Source organism: Solea senegalensis, linkage group LG17 (genome assembly GCF_019176455.1).
Source record: "Solea senegalensis isolate Sse05_10M linkage group LG17, IFAPA_SoseM_1, whole genome shotgun sequence".
In the NCBI taxonomy this organism is placed as follows: Eukaryota; Metazoa; Chordata; class Actinopteri; order Pleuronectiformes; family Soleidae; genus Solea; species Solea senegalensis.
In genome coordinates, this window is record NC_058037.1 from 4,128,064 (window position 1) to 4,145,464 (window position 17,401).

Sequence of the window (17,401 nt, forward strand, 5' to 3'; positions counted from 1 at the left end):
CGTCCGTGCAGCTGCTCTGTGTGCAGGTGTTTAAACAGTGTGAACCTACTTGAGGGCGTTGAGGAGACCTTCTACGTTGTCTGCGGGCTGCTCCTTCAGGACTTTGATGCAGCCTTTCATCTGGAAACCAAACAGAGACAGAATGAAGACGCTGAGAGTCCGCATCACAAACACTTTAATCTGACGCGTGTGTGTGTGTGTGTGTCTCTCTCTTACATCGATCTTAGACGACTTGTTGAAGGCGCCGTTGGGATGGACGTGGTCGTACAGAATGATGACCCCGACCATGACCCTCATGCAAAATAGGAGCGTGTCCTCGCTGCTGAAACGACTCGAATATTCTCTAGAAACACAGAAATGCAGGAGTCAGGAGAGAGCGCGTACTTACTGGGCGATGGTGGCTCAGTGGTAGAGAGAGTTGTCTTTTAACTGGAAGGTTGTGGGTTTGTTTCCTGGCTCGAAAACCCAGCGGCATGTGAATGGGTATGAAAGATGTGTGACAGATGCACTGTATGGACGAGTGTGAATGGCAAAACTGAAGTGTAAAGCGGCTTTGAATGGTCATCAAGACTAGAAATAAAATGCTTAATAACCATTTACTATTTAAAACGACCAAATAAAAAGAATGCCAAGTCAACAGGTGGTGATATAACCATAACTGTAGTAGAGATATAGACAAAACCTTACTAATTGTTCTGGTAGGAGCAGGGTTCATCCACTGTTTAGAAGGTCGAATTCAAGCACATTCACTGTCCATTTTCAAACTTTTCCAACACCATAAAGCTGTGTTAAATTATATATATACCTAAAATGATTATTTCACTAATTTAAATTGCATTTCAAGATTTGACGTTTATCCAAAATGTAAGCAGCTTTGCAAACCTTAAACACATTACATTTTCAAGAATTTCAAGCACCCATATGAACCCTGCGTGTGCTTATGTTTGTGATCTCTTTGGGACTTTTTGTGGCATAAACCCTAATGAACCAGTACCTCATTTCTGAGGAACTGGTTAAGTTTAGGGCTTAGATTTGTATTGTGGTTAGGTTAAGGACAGGGTGAAGCATTAATGAATGGGTCAGTGGAGGTTTGGCTGTTTACTCACGGTGTCTCCAGCATGACTTTGCAGACACTGGCCATGGTGCTGAGACAGTCTGTCGTGTTCTCCAGAGGAAGAGTTTTATTCTACAGAGAAACAAACACATTATGAACAATGACTTTATTGTCCTTTCAATAAACTACATGTGTCCTTAATAGGTATAGATGTGTGCATGTGTGTTAGTTTTAAAGGCAGACTGGGTGTCACAAGTTTTTCTCATTTAATTGTACAGGCAGTGTCAGTGCTGGTATTTCAGACGTCTTAAACATATGCATCGCTTCAGTGCTTGACGGTGTGTGGAGGCAGATTTAACAGAGCAGTGCGTGTCATGTCTGACTTTGTAGCAAAAGAAGATAATGGTGATAAAGCTACGGCAACATGGTGTCTGGTGCTGTTGGGTGCACTCTGTCCAATATGCATCCACAGACTGGAGGGTGCGCTGTTTGAGATTAAACACATAATAAATGTGGTTTGAGCAGCCATTACCTGAGCTGGATTATTGTATAAAATGAAGTGTGAAAGGCTGGTTCTGAGTTAAACAAGTGAAGCAACACATCCACGATGTCGTCGGATAAAGTGTGACACGGCCTCATTTAATGTGAATAAGAAGCTTTTCAGTCGACGCCTCCACTGTGTGTTAATGTAGCGGTTGGTGTTCACACCTCTGTCACAAAGTTTGTGGTTGCGTTGCTGAGTGTTTTCAGCATGGGCGTGGCCTCGGCGTAGAACAGAGACATCCTGTTGGCCATCTCGTTGTTTACTTCATTCTCAATGTCCAACTGTGGGGGAAGAAATGCATGAAAACGTGGTCACGAACATGAATCTGTCTTTTATAGAGAGAACTGAGGCAGCACCAGCTTAATTTTTAACACGAGTAACATCAGATCATTTTTTCTAGATTCAGCCCGAACATAAAAAAGAATAAAGTTTCCTTATGTCATTCTATATTTGTTTCCTGTGCTTTTCCTGACAGAAAATCACTGGGGATAATAAGTACAGAAAAATCAAAGCCTGCCGTTGGACTGGATACTGATCTCTAATTTCTTGCCAACTCACATTCATGTTGTTTATTCGGTTTCGACTGATCGTTCTTCTGTAGTAGCTGAAGTCGTTCTGGATGGCAGGAATTCTCATCTGCAGGAAAACAACATCACGGTTAGCCGCCACTGTCAAATAGAATGGCTCCAACACAACAAGTATGTGTCCTGGCTTTTCAAATGCTTCCTAAATGCAGCACAATCACAAGTGACCTAGTGATCACTTGTGATTGAATCTTACGTCTGAAAACACGTGTTATTCCTGTTGGTGTTAGAGCTGCACCTGACCGTTCTTTACATAATCTTTAAATCTGTCATTTATTTTCTTGATTAATCCGGCAGTAGTTTGGTCCACAAAATACTTATAATAATTAATTCAAATTATTAAGCAAAATACCACTGAAACTGATCAAATAGAGTCATAATATACAAGCAGGGGATCTATTTATTGAATTGAAGTGTCTTTCAGCTTGTTTGCATTAGGTGCTTGATGGTTGACCTGTGATGTCACAGACAAAACATCTTTAGCTGGCAGCTCAATGTCACTCTGTGTCTCTCTATCATCCTTTAGCTGATGGAGGATAATTTAGTCAGTTCAAACATGCACCAGGCAGGAATTCACCAAGTATTTCTAACTGTTTTCTTCTTCTGTGAACAGCTTCTTCTTTTATTTTCACATCAAAGCCTGGAAGCAGGAACAGTGGAGCATGTGCAGAGCACCCAGGCCTCTTTAGGTACCATCGAAGGTATACATGCAGTAGTAATGGGTGAGTTAATCCGACTTGACTGATATGATTAAACTTCATGTATTTTCAAAGTCCAGATTTAGTCAGGCAAACAATCAGTGCGTCTATGCGAGAAGTAGCGATGTAAAAACAGAGCAGAGTCTCTGTGTGTGTGTGTGTGATTCTGAGATAAAACCCTGTGTCTTCCCCGCAGACCTTGAGTTCATCGAAGCGCAGAGTGAAGTGCAGGATCTCTGCGAACTGTTTGGCCAGCGCCTGCTCCCTCTCCAGGTGCTGTGTAGGCGTGAAGGGCGGACACGTCAGGCACTCCAACAAACTCTGCAGAGCCTCCTCTGCAGACAAGCACACGTCACACGGCCACACATTTAACACACTTTCAAAACTAAAGGGATGTGAAATGTAACGGATATGAAAATTAAATGTAGTGCTTTCACTCATTCATGGCTGTGGGCTGAAGGTGTAATAACCCAGATTAAATGTGTTATATTTGTACCAAGTCTGAGAGAGAAGCTGTAGAACTTCTTGAGTTTGATGACCAGCGGGCAGACGGAGTTCCAGGCTCGCTCCTGCAGCATGTGGTCACTGGGATTTTGAATTGCCTGAAAAAAACAAAAATCTCTATTTATTTATATTATACTTTAATTTCAGGAAAAATCAAGATCGTGGACCATGTGAATCTAAACAGTGTTGGTGTTTGTTAGACACACAGATACTTAAAGTTAACTGTATTTACTTGTAATTAGACATGAAAGCAGTGTGTTGTTTTGCTTATTTGCTCTAAAGTGTTGTTTGTACACTCCTTACATCTCTGATCTCTTGGCCGGCGCCTTTGTACGCCTGCAGGCCCAACAGGATGTTCTCAGAGTCCTGCAGGACGGAGTTCACCTGGTTCCACACGTCTCGCTCTCCTTCTGTCGGCTGTGCATCTAACAGACAAACACATGTGAGTAACAAACACACAGACAGACACAGAATCACATCACTACAGTAAGCCTGAGCTGTGATTAAGCATACGCACATATTACAAAAGCTATAAAGCCCTTGAGATGAATTATTATTATTATTATACAGATCTGATTGTCAAACTTAATATTGCAGAACTGCATGTTTAATATTCGTAACATTTGTAATCATAATGATCAGACGCCGGGGGAAACAGACATTCATTTTGTGCCACTAAAATTAAATCTGTGTTTATTTCATTTTGGTCATGTGATTTTCGTTTAGAAGACGAGTGGATAAGAATATTCGGCATAAAGAACTGTGTGTGGGTGAAATTTCTACAGACAGCAAAGTATACGATTTTATCCACAGTCAGCTGTTTTAATGTGCTGCCTCGAGCGTCCACAGTGCCAATAACCTGTGAGAGAATTCTGCTGTAAACTTAAAAGCTCCACATCAGTTTAATAATTCATTATCAAAAACACACACAGAGCAACTATACATTTGAAGCTGGAGGTGTTTTCTGTATCACTGTTTCACAGTTTAGAGACTATTTCAAAGCAGCTCACAGTAAATGAGCTAGCAGTGGAGTATACACCAGGTTGTATGTCATTTTAACAGTATATGTGTTTGCAGGCATCTTATTCTAAAGCGTGCTGCAGCAGGCTCTTAGACAGACATTACGCTACAGCAGAATCTTCTTAATGAGCCGTGCAAACAAAATGAAGTCATGTGTTCAAAGTCTGGTTCATAATATTCATGGAATTTTACTATGTGAGAATAACGGATTTTTTGTTCTTTCTAATCTACAGGGCTCTGCCAGGTCTGCAGCCTGCAGTCAAGTTTACTGTTATATTCCCTGCATTATTACAGCAGGAACACAACACACATGCCTGAATAAGGACATTGATTGTTTCCATGGTTCTGCAGAAACTATATTCCTTTAAATAAACTAAAAAAATTTGTTGACAGCTTGGTCTACTTCAGTTGTTGGGAAACTTTGTGTGTGTGTGTGTATTTGAGCTCCATAATTCCATATATAATTTTCATTTTAGGTTGTCTTCAGGCGGAATAACAGCTTTGACTATCATGACCCCAGAGAGTGAGACTGTACAACAACAGCTCTAAATATAGAGCATCGCTGACATTAAAACGCTGCGTCTGGGGTCTGTTTTGCATTTCAAAAACCCTTCCACACCCATCATTTCCTCTTTGCTGAACAAACAAAGCCCGAGGTTGGCTACATTGTGAGTGTGGCTGAAATGCCATAGTGGAGGCGTATTGTTTGTTTTTCTGTGGGAGGTTTTCACAAAAACACTAAGGTAGATTTATTTGCTGTGTTTTTAAAAAAAAACAGCTAAATGTCCTTTGCGTGTGTGTAGTGGAGAAGCAATGTGGCTGATTAAATACTTTGATGCAGTAGTCGCTGATATTACAGTTGCAGTGCGTAACTTTGGGTGATGTTTGTTGTCGTTATTCTTCTATTTCTTCGTGAACAGAAACGATGTAACATCAATTGTACGCTGTGTCCATCTGAAAACTCTGTCGAGCAATACTATCAGACCTGACTGAGGGAGTGTTTGTGTGTATACTGCAGTGCTGCAGGGGTGGGAGGGGTCAAGAAACGACCAGTGGAATTCATTTCTGAAACTTTTCAACGTTTCTTCTTTGTGTTTTCAGTTTGGAACTGACTTGCTTTACTAGCACAATGCTGTTGTTGCCTGTCTATCTTGATATAAATCACTTCCTGTGTGCAGTGCAGAGATGTCAGTGGATGACACATTTAAACGCTGCTATACTGAGAAAACAGGTAGTTGTGTGGAGCTGATAGACTTAATCAGCAATGTGTGAACTCATTTGACATTTGTTTTTGTTTAAAAGTTAAACACTACAGTTTTAACTCTAATGGAAGAGAAACGTGGCTATATGTAAATAAAAAAACATTTTACAGTGTTTACAGGACCTGATGTGTTAGTAACTACATAATGCCACAGATAGTACATATGCATCAAATGTGCCTCATTGCATGTCAACATACAGGGTCATACATGCAAGTTAGTAAAGACAGACGGTAAAAGTCAAGGATCGACTCCATTTTTCAACGTATCGTACAGAGAATTGACGTGGAAATCAATAATAGTTTATAATAACAGCCTTCAGAGGCAGCATTACACATTCAAAGGGGTCAGGTTAACAATTCAATCGTTGAATGGGTTGACCCTTGACAAGTAACCGCAGCCAACAAGAGCTTTAGAGGAATGAAGGAAGGAATGAATATCAGGGTATGGAAGGGGAAGGGTTGACCTAACAAAGACAGACAGGCATGAGCTGTTCTCACTTTCAAAGTCAAGGAAAAAGTTTGGCGCCTGTTCAAGCTCTGTGCAAGTGAGCACTTTTAACAGATTCCCCATTTGGTTTCTGCAAGAGAGAAACAAACAGACAGAAAGAAAGGGAAAGGAAGGAGAGAGGTACGTGTGATGTTAAGAAGTCATCAAAACAAACGTTACTCGAAGATCAGATCTGAAATAACAGGAGGTCATTACTGAGTAGAAGAAAAAAGAAAGGGGGGGAAAAAGGAGAAAAGACAGGAGCATAAGCAGACTCCTTTATGGCTTTGTCATCGGGAGCAGAAACCTGCTAACAGAAAGGAAACAGCTGAGTCGTTCATCATCCCCCCACTTCATTTATCTTTTCTCCCTCTGTTCCACTTCTCGGCCAGACTTACTTTCAAAGTCCAGGAAAAAGTGTGGATAGTTCTCTATATCTCTTGTTAGGACTTTTAGCAGGTTACCCATCCCAGCAAACCTGATGGTCAAAATACAGTGGTAAACAACACAAGACACGAGAAGACATAAATGCAGACATTTTTACATACAATGTGTAGATAAAAGTACATGAGACAACAAAGAAAACGATAACTTCACACAGTATGTAATTGTCTTCATCGCACAAACATGATTGAGACCCACAGATGTTTCAAATTGAATACAGACACCTTAGTGTATTAGAACTCTACATGTAAATAAAGCCTGTGTGTTTCCAGAAAACTTGTATCAAACACACAAAAATAAGTGTTCAGCTGATGCATTTCAGAAAACAGGATTTTAGTTGCGACCCTGCTTCAGGACAGGCATGTGCATTTAACCTGTAGAAAGAAACCCAACTACTTTATATATATAGTATATATATATGTATACTATGTATATGTTGATTGTGCACAAGTTGAAGTACTGCATGTGTTATGTGTGACACAATTCCGAAGGTTCTGCTTCTGCTCTGTTGGACTGAGGCTGTACTGAGCGTAACCAAACACAGGGCTGAAGTCCTAAAATGGCAGTTACACTCTATAAAGGTTTTATTGGAGGCAAAAGGCAGGAGGTGTAGGTAGCAATTTCCTGGGAAAATTCTCTCTCTCGAGTCTTGGCGGGTGGTCACAAACTCTGTAATCACAGCGGGCCTCAAACTTACAATAGTCAGGAGGCCGTGATTACGGTTTGAAGCAAAACGTCACAATATTGTCAAGGTTATGTATGCGGAGACCGTTTAAGGCCCAGTTCACATCGGACTCTGCCTTATGTTTTTTATAGTTTTGGCGCCCATGTTAACAGACTGGAGTGTTCACACTGCAGTCGTGGGGGTCCATTTCAGATTTCCATGCATGACATGAAGCACAGTTTCCAGCAGAAATAGACATGCTATAGGCAATATTACATTTACAACCTTTCACAGTCGTTTTAGAGTGTAGACTGAATCTAAACAGAAATATTATATTTTATAACCATTTTGTGGAGAAAGTGGAGCTACAACTACAGGAAAGCCTGATGCAGGTTATAATTATATCAGGTAAAGGGCTGATTCTAAAACACCATGGGATTTCTGTTTACTCAGATGGACACAAACATACTGGTGGGTGTGGGGAGGCACACGAGCAAGACACAGCAGACACACATGCCGGTGTGAACCAGGCCTAACCTTAGTTGGGAATAGAAGCTTGTTATTCGAGTCTGTAAAATGTAAGAATCTGTGGTGACAGATTGATACAGTGCAGGGAAGAATTTTCTTCTCACACCCCACTTCCTCTTGACTGATGATGTGGCGTGAAGTAACAACAAAAGAGACACTGTACTGCAGCTGCACATGATAATCACACTGGATTTCTCTGCACAGCTTCTACCGAGTGCCCGTCTAGTTTCAGACAGTTGTGGTTAATAATTCCTCCTTCTCAAAAATGCATACAGATGCGACAGCCCACATGAACTGATGCTGCAACTGTGAAACATCAGACACAAGTTCAGCTAAGAAAGTCTCTCCACACTCGTTTAGTGTACATGCTACCGCAGTCTTGTAAGAACCCAGCAGGGGGCAGTGCTGGTTCATTTCTTTTTTTAACATTTCACTGACAGGATTCAGTTTGCACTGTAATGGTGTCATGTTGGCACATGTGTTGCAGCAGCTGGATTTTTTTTCCCTCTTCTTCAAATACTAACCTGCGGCGACAAGTTCCCCAAGAACCTCACCTGCTTTAATCTTCAGCCAAACAACTGCTGCTACCTGCAGCTACCATTCAACAATTCAACTGAGAGCCAGTTCCATCAGTGACACTAACATCTCATGGAGTTTTCTTTTATTTTTTGAAAGGCCACAGATGAGAGGAAAAGTAAATGTTCTGTCAAAAACAATATAACTTTTGACTGCAAGTGATTTTTCCTCTTTCAGGACATTTTTGAAATTCTTTTTCAGTCATTAGGGGAAAATATGTCACAGTAAACAAGTCTCATATTTTCAACATTATGAAAGAAACCCTGAAGGTAAATGTGATGTGCTTTCACATTGCCGGGAATCAATTATTCAGTCTCTATACAAAAACTTCTTTATAGTCTTCAAATCAAAGCTCTCTCTCTTACTAGTGTGTATGTACTTTATTTTGGGGACTTTTCCAGGCATAAACACCGACCTTGTCAGGGCCAGTAGTCCTCATGGGACCACAACCTGGTCCTAATGAGGCAAAACCTAAATTGTGAGGAACTGGTTAAGTTTGAATTGTGGTTAGGTTAAGGTTAAGGGGATAATGCTTTGTGTTGGAAGTCAATTCAGTGTCCTAAGAAGAATACTGTAGCAGTGCAAACCTGTGTGTGTGTGTGTGTGTGTGTGTGTTTGGGTGTGTTAACATAGCTAACCAGCTGGTTTAGAAACACCAGGGAAAGTTGATAATTGCGGTGATGTCATTCAAATTTAGCTACACAGCACCAAGTTCATGGCTTTTGTAATGCGATGCAAAACTGCAGCATCTAAACAGGGGAAACCATGATTTATACATAATCTGACCAAAAAATGTCAAGCAAGTAAAAATATGCTAATGGGTATGCAAATCCAAGCCTCCGGTAACATCGTTTGACACTTGACTGGAGGTAAACAAACCAGATCCAGCTGCTTTCTCTTCGTCAAGATGAAAAGAAAACAAAAGACAGCGGGGGTTTGTTCTGAACAAGCTGAAAATACTGCATGAACTCAGAGCAGCACAGTAAAAAGAGTTCCATGATGACATAATAATGACAACTGTTTTTGTCCAAAAGAGTGTGTGCTAACTGGCTATAAACAATAGAAAACAACAAACTGTAAATCTGTTTATGTGCAGCAATTATTCACATTCTGTTCTCCTCACTCTCTCGTGTTTATTTACTCACAGCTAAATGTACCATACAGCTTGTTGCCATGATAACTACTTTTGTTGAATAGTCGAAGCAAAAGAGTCAAGAAGGTCTTTTTACATTGGAAAAGTTGTTAGGTTAAGTTTTGACTAGTCCTCATAACTGAGCACAGTCCAAAAGTGACACATCTGAATAAGCCATAAATTATTGAAATGACCAGCACTCTCCCAGTGTGCACCGTTAAAAAGGGATTCATTTGGCTTTTGCAGAGTCATGCATTAAATATTCAGAGAATCACTTGTTCACAGTTTATAGTGGAGGGAGCAGGCAGGACTGATGCGTTAACCGAATTAACTTTAAGCAAAAGCACTTCACCTGACCCTGCTTCAAAACCCTCGTCTTGACCCGAGATAAACACAGGTCAAGATATTGGATGGGAATTTAATTTAAAGCTACTAACGACTTTTAAATGACGAGTCCAAAATAGTGAGAGATAATCAGAGAGTATGCAGAGAGACTCCCAACTTCATCTGGAACTTAAGTAATGTAATTCTGTGTAATTAAATGGTTTAGCACTGATGTGCTTAAAGCTACAGTTGGAAGACTCTGAAGAGAAAACCAAGCAAGTGGTACGCTGCTGTGTATTTTTTGTGCTTTCACATAGACTGAACTTTATAGACTCATAAACCGCTCTGATATGCAAGAGTTTCTCTGCCTGTACCCTTTCATGTTAAATCTTCGTACCAGACAGGGAAGGAAAAATCACGCAGGGAATTTTCTTGTCCGTCTGGTTCCTCTTTCACAATCACTTATCTATATGTCTGGACAGAGAATGGAAACTTTGACTTTCCTCTTTCCCATAGTATTTACAGCATCAGCTGACATGTGTTAGTAAGTAAAGTGAAATACCACATTCAGTATAGGACGTATGAATATTATTCTGTGCGCAAAACTAAAACTGTCCATTTAACAAATAAATACTCCCTTTTAAATTTAAGGAAGTGGACATGATATAATGAGACTTCTCCAAATCAAAGAGAGACACAAAAACACCCCCAGTTTCCCCCCCAAGATCTTTTTTTAAGCTATAAATCAAAATTTCAAATCCGTCTCTAGGCCCAAAAGGCGAATTGTACGTGTGAAGAACTCTTCATTTCCATGTTAGTCAACTTTCTTGATCAGTGACCTCCCTTTCCAGTGACAGAGTAATCCCACTCCCTCGGAAATAATCCCACTGTCCTCCTCTTACATAAATTTGAACGTTCCTGTTGCTGTAAAAACATGTCAAACAACCTGCAACAGTCTCTGGGTTACCCCCTGCTTTTTTTTTAAAAACAGCGATAGTTTTCTTCAAACGTAATTTGCCATGTTTTTACAAGGTTTAACATTTGATTTTAAATAAAGAGGGGAAAATAGCTAGATGTCAAAAGTATTTTCACATCTACGGTCAGTGTTTCTGTCTTCAGCTGAACAGGAACAAAGTACCCAAATCATTACATGCTTCAGTTTTCATTTTCATTTTCAGTTATTTGAAAAACACACGTACAAGAAACATGGCATTAAATCAAAAAAACATAAATGGCAAATAATTGACTTGCACATGTTCAATGTGAGAAAAAAAACATGGAGTCGAAGTGTTTGTTTGGCCTCACTGTGTTTTGGTGAGAAACACTGGACGTAAACAGAGCTTTAGTTTGTTTGTAGGGAAACTCCACAGGGATTTTTTTGTGGGTTATGCTCACGGTACGCTGTTTTTCACTTTTTCTTCCATTTATAATCTTCCATTTGTCAACTCTGTCCACAAGAAAAGCATCAGAGATTTAGTTTATGTCATGCGGGACAGACGAGTTGGTAGCAACATCTGTGGATTGTGGAACTTCGTCAATAACTGTGATTTTACTCGGTAGAGGAGGAGATGCTGAGAGACGGATGTTCACTCCGACTACCTAAAATGCTTTGGCCACATCCAAACTAATTCATTTTCATTTGTTTTCAAAACAAAAAGGTCCAGACAGGCCTTTCAGCTTCATGCCACATGTAATCTGCATCCATTCTAGCACGCCTGAAAATGTATATCATTCTGCAACACTGGGCATGTGCCATTGTAAACAGGAGAGGGAACTTATTCTGTGCAGTTGTTTGCCTTGTTCAGAAAATACTACTAACGGGATTTGTTCAATTAGACTGACAAAAGTAAGCGTAAACAGAGCTTTTCGTTCATTTGCTAAATTGGAGGTAGACTTCTTGTGGTTGCAGCCTTTGATAAGTTTTAAATCAGGTGCTTTTGTACCGACTGAAGACACAGTGTTTGTCTTCATCAGCCCTCAGGACAAACAGTAGCCGCAGAGAGAAAGAGCAAGTTTTGGGCTTAGAAGAGAAAATGCAGGCTAATCCCTGCTGTAATCACCTAAACCACAGCATTGTTACAGGGATGATGTGCGTCAGTGGCAGCTTAGAGTGTATCAAACAAACATGACTACACTAGTTTGATTTATTTTTTCTTTGTTAAGTGTGCACGTGTGTGTAATTCCTTTACCTTCTCTGGTGGCTGCACTGTGGTTGCTGTCTATATCATCCGCTCTTTCTTGGTCTCTGAAAAAGGCGAGAGAGAAATCATATTTAAAATGAATGTTTGCGTGTTTGTTGGTCAGAACCAGACGGTATCCACTTTCAACTTCACAAACCACCTTTTCTTCAGACATACAAGCTAACTACGAACCTGCTCCCATCTCTAAATACGCCACTAAATTATTCAGCAGTGAAATAGACACCACTCTCTGTTATATCCTAAATACAGCTGATTAAGCTTCTGTCTCCTTTATACTCACTGGAGTATTAAATGTCCTGTGACAAGCTGGAGCTGCTAACAGTCACTGGGATCTAGTGCACTGCAAGTCCCCGCAGGGTGAGGGAATAAAATAAATAGATTTAGTTAAAAACTAGGGTAGTGCTCATTCAGTGTGACATTTATTGCTCAGCCAAAGATGATGAAGACCAACGGGAATAAGTGAAGGTCATTAATCAGATTATTCATGTTGTATAACTAGGGATGGGCACTTTAAGCAAAAATGCTGTTAAATGCTGGATATTTGGCAGGATTATTCGAATATTGCTTTGTGTTGAATAAGCATTAGTGCTTCAGCCAAACCTATGAGAAACACTTTAATTTGTGTTTCTTCTCCACTTCAACCCAATTAATCAATCATCATAATCAAATAGTTGGCAAATATTTATTAACTAGTCTTTGCAGTGCTAACACGTGTGCACACACACACACACACACACCTTCTGTAACATCTATTTGCCAAAACACCATGTGGACAGCACAGACTGAGTGTTGATGAGCAGCGACACGTCACCATCACACCCACTTCACTGACACATTTAACTTCTCCTCTTTACTTCCACTTATGTATCCACATATAATCCCCATTTCTCCTCCCCTTTTCTTTTCCTCATCACATTCTTTCTCCCTTTCACTTGTGTGTTTCCTCTTTCTGTCAAACGGCTCAGTGGATTTCCTGTGTATTTCCAGCCAGACTGACAGATGTCATCAGGCAGTGCGCTTCATTAACACAAAGACACTGAATATGATTAAGCAATTTACAGAATCAGTTAGCAGTCATTCTTGCAGATTAAAAAGCAGCCTTAGCTAGTCAGTCTAGCCTATCATATGGACAAGCTGGTTAGCCTTGTGAGCCAACCAGTTCAGAAGCAAGCCACATTTCGTCAGTTCAGTAGTCGGTCAGTAAATCTGTCAGTCACCCTGGCAGGTAGTGGAGCCAGACAGAGAGGCAGGAGGTGAACGCAGACTCCTAAAAAATAAACATGTTTTTCAGGAAACATCTACTCAGAATAGGAATGGAATTTTCCAAGGACTCCATAGCAACAGCATGCATAATAATGATGATAATACAGGCCTGCTACTGTACGCACCATTGCGAGTTATTAACTATGACTGTTGTGAGGTCAATATCACCATAAAAAGTATTGTTAAAGCATGTGAGCAGTAGTTAAGTTGATTTTACAAATATGTTCTGCTGGAATGACATTTAATTGAGTTTGGGTTATGATGACATTACTTTTCGGTAGGAAGTTTTGATAATATGGTAAATGAGTGCATTTCCATTACTGTATATTATAATCAACGTGTTGTGTTGCCAGGCTCTGAAACCATGGGCTGCCTGGTCTTACTCAGACCATTTTAGTCAGTGAGTTGAAATGATGCAGGTAAAATCTGATATTGACAGAACGAGAATCTTAGAAATCCAGGGAAGACTATGCACTTTTGCATCAGGTTTATGTTTATAATTATTGTGATGTATTCCTCGTTTCCATCAAGCAACTTTTGTGCATAGCCATGCATCTCGCCTGCTATGTCTCGTCTTAAAGTTGTGTTTCCATGGTGCTAGCAGGGATGTTCAATGAAACAGGGGAAGTGTATGAATTTGACAAGAGTGTAACACACGTTTACACTTTGTTCATTAATGGTTAGCGGTTTAGAAAAAAGGGAAGGTTCGTGATGTAAGCTGTTGTCACTTCTGGTGTTCAGATGCCAAACGTGATGGGTGGAGAGAGTAGAAGGTTTTGCATGTAAATAAGATCCAACAACCTCCTTCTTATCAAGTCAATACTCCAGGGTTGCTGAAGGGAATGAACAGTGAATTTAAAAAATATAGTGAAACAAGGGTGCATTGAACGATTTCACTTCATGTACCACATGGAAAAAAACATGCACAACTTGACTTTGTCAGGCCTCAGTGAATGTCTGACCTAATGGTCTACAGCCGTAGTTTACACAAAATGACAAAAGACTCCATATCCCATAATTCACTTGGTCTAATAAACTGAACTATCACGAGTTCCTCTTATCTACCTCTCATATAAGCTGTGTTTTCACAGTGTGCTGATAACACTAGCCTCAAGCCATTGAGTACTTAATAAATCACTGAGCACATATTACAATCTAGAGTAAAGTTTGATTTTCTTACAAACAAAAACATCAGTATGCAAATATTATAAACAGGACTGCTATGATTAAAAAAAAAACCCAATACATCAATGACAAACATCGTTAGGGAAAAACTGATCAATATTTCTGACATTATTTGGATCAAAGAAATAATTAACTGAGAAAATAATCATCAGATAAATCAATTATGTATATAATCATTAGTTGCAGACAGCCCTAATAACTACTCAACACTAAATGTTTGAGTTCTGTTCTATGCCTGGAAGCTGATGACATCACTCTGAAATGTATTCATAAATCATTTCCAACTAATTGTGGGTCCCTCTCAATATTTTTCACAAATGCCAGGTAAAGGGAAAAATAATTTAGTGAAGTAATATCCCAAGTACTTATACAAAGATACAAGAGACAAAGTCAAAGGACATTTGTCCTGAGAGCAGACAGTAGAATCAACAAAATACAACGTCATCAAGGCCATCTCAGACGGGAAATACAATGCTTCCGAACACAAAATGACACAGTGAAGACTTATACAGTTGAACTGTTGTGTCAGTGCTGAGTCAAAAGATCTCTTTTCCTGAGGAGAGGAAGAGGCCACGATCCATTTGGGATCAAGGCCAAATTTCTACTGATAATTAATGTGAAGAGCTACAAAATACAGTAACCATCCTTAGGGAAACATCATTTTACGTTGTTATTTTTTTTAAAAATCCACTGGTAATTGATTCAGCGTTGGTATGTATGCAAAGTCCAGGTGTTGGGATGGAAAACAAAAAATGATGATAGAATGAATTGCTTACAAATGTAATTGTTGATAACTGTCAACCACACCATACACCTTTCATCTCTCTTTCTACCATCTCTGCTGAGTGAGAGTGAAGCGTAACAGATGCCTCCGCCAACTCTGTTAGCTCTGTTTGATCTTTACTTTGTCATCGATACCATAGAACCAGAAATGCTTTTCAGATGGTTTGGAGTTATGATCTTCAGTTTAGGAGAATTTGTAAGCTCATTTGTGTCCACCACTATCACAGCAATCGTCAATAATTGATGACATTTAAAACAGTTTCAGCCCTATACTGGAACATCTCTGATAAATGCATACAACATGTACTTACTGCATTTTAATGAGGATTAAAACCTCAGCAATGGGGGAAACATAAAAGGTTAGCATAAAATGACCAAAACTTTCTGCTTTCACAGTCAAACCAGCTGTTGCTCCTCCATTATATCCGCCATAAAAGTGAGACAAAGGAGCCTTGGCATAAAACATGAATAGCGTGACAGCTGCTGATGCTCACAGACATTCAAAAGTGAACCTGTGAATCAATTATTTACAAGAATGAGCATCATCTCCACTGGAAAATGCACATTTCCAACATGGCGCCCAGTCACGCAAGAGGAGATGATGTGCAATTTTGTGGAAGGAATAAGCACAAGTCCCAGATGAGACCAACCCAACTCGCGTTTGCCAACAAGAAGTAAATGTGTGTCAGTGTGTTCATATGAGCACACATCTCTGAGGGCAAAAGCCTCTATGTCACAATGCGTGGAATGAGTCTCTCTGAGAGAGTGTGCGTGGTGGACTTTAGGTCTTCTACGGGCTCCCTCTTAGGGGTTCAGACTAGGGTTAACTCTTAATGGAGGTTCAATGAGCTGGAAGACTGCAACCACTGCATGTGTGTGTGATGAGAGAGAGAACTACGGTGTTCTTCCATTCTGCATGGCAACAGCAAATGAATGGATGATGGATTCCAAACAGCTCAGTGACTTCTGTGTTTGGGGGAGGCAGGGACATCACTAAAGCCTGATTTATACTCTTATCGCATGAAAAATTTAACACACTGAATGACAGAAAAGTACAGAAACAAGGATACTGCCACAAAATCCATTTATTATCAAAACCGAAAAAGTAGCACAGACACAGACACTAATAAGCTGACATTGCCATGAGGATAATACTGATCTGAATTGGTAAGTGGAAGCACTGGCTAGAGGTGTGGGGTTACGCAGACAACAGAGATTATAGAAACCTTTCTCCCTTGTTCCATGACTTGCAAGTTTTGTCACGTGACGACTCTCCAAAGTGTCAAGTGGGGTATAAAGCAGGCTCATGGTTTGTGTTTCTTTGAAACTACAGAATTGTAAGAGTCATACTTCTGCAGGTAATACCTTTCATTCATCAACAGACACTCAGTGGAACAGGAAATGCAGCGCTCTACTCAGTCACTGTGTGGTGAGTATAACTGTTATGTTCCTTTTTCATACAGGTGAAACTACACAGCTTCATGTGACATGTGATTACCATTCTTTTAAAAAAGCCCAGTTCCTCTTTAGTTAATATTTCTGCATATCTGCTCTATTTGCTCTTTCATTATACAGTATGTAAGCAATAATATATAATTCCTGTCCTAAACAAAATCATTTTTATCCCTCTTCAGGGAAAACCCCAAGCCGGCTGAACCTGATCTGCAGTTTGTGGAATCTGGTTCCACTTTGGGTCAAAGTGATGTCACACTTCTGCAAATACCTCAGTAACTGTCAAACAAAAGCTCTTTTCAAAGGTAAAATATAATAATGTAAGAAAACATCTTTGTGTATGTTTGTATGTTTTTTTAAAGCTGAGAAGCATGCATTAGAAACAGAAAAGAAAACCTGGGCCTGAGTAACACATTCCCTGGCAGAATAAAAGCCTTCTGTGTGTTCATCATGTTGAGGAAAAATAATCTGCCAATGCAAAAATAAATACATTTTAAAAACACTTGTGGCACTATTCAAACAGTGAATCCCAGACAGAGGAAAATGACCAACAGCCAAAAGTTTCTCCATGTTGGCAGAGTCTTGGAATTCATTTACCAGCCACTTTGGAAAGGAATCAAATATGGAAAACTTGAAAAGACGATTTTGTTCAGTATCAAGTGAAGAATTCAGTTTACAAAAAAGTTGGCACATTTTT

General features: G+C 39.8%; 1 protein-coding gene and 1 long non-coding RNA gene across 5 annotated transcripts in view; one reads left to right on the plus strand and one right to left on the minus strand.

Annotated features, from left to right (window-relative positions):
- Positions 1-17,401, minus strand: part of fam49a (family with sequence similarity 49 member A) — a 30,583-nt gene that overhangs the window by 2,882 nt on the left and 10,300 nt on the right. The window contains exons 2-11 of one of the 4 annotated variants that reach the window (XM_044048732.1): positions 12,010-12,065; positions 6,551-6,630; positions 3,688-3,809; positions 3,377-3,482; positions 3,079-3,215; positions 2,157-2,234; positions 1,763-1,879; positions 1,107-1,186; positions 217-343; positions 50-120 (exon numbers count right to left, since the gene is read on the minus strand). In XM_044048732.1, the coding sequence (XP_043904667.1) occupies positions 50-120; positions 217-343; positions 1,107-1,186; positions 1,763-1,879; positions 2,157-2,234; positions 3,079-3,215; positions 3,377-3,482; positions 3,688-3,809; positions 6,551-6,620 (908 nt within the window). In that variant the 5' untranslated portion in view covers positions 6,621-6,630; positions 12,010-12,065. The other 3 variants (XM_044048730.1, XM_044048731.1, XM_044048729.1) reach the window with 3 other exon arrangements.
- Positions 2,228-4,790, plus strand: LOC122783842. Its single transcript, XR_006362098.1, has 3 exons — positions 2,228-2,904; positions 3,077-3,826; positions 4,638-4,790. It is a non-coding gene; the product is annotated as an uncharacterized LOC122783842 (long non-coding RNA).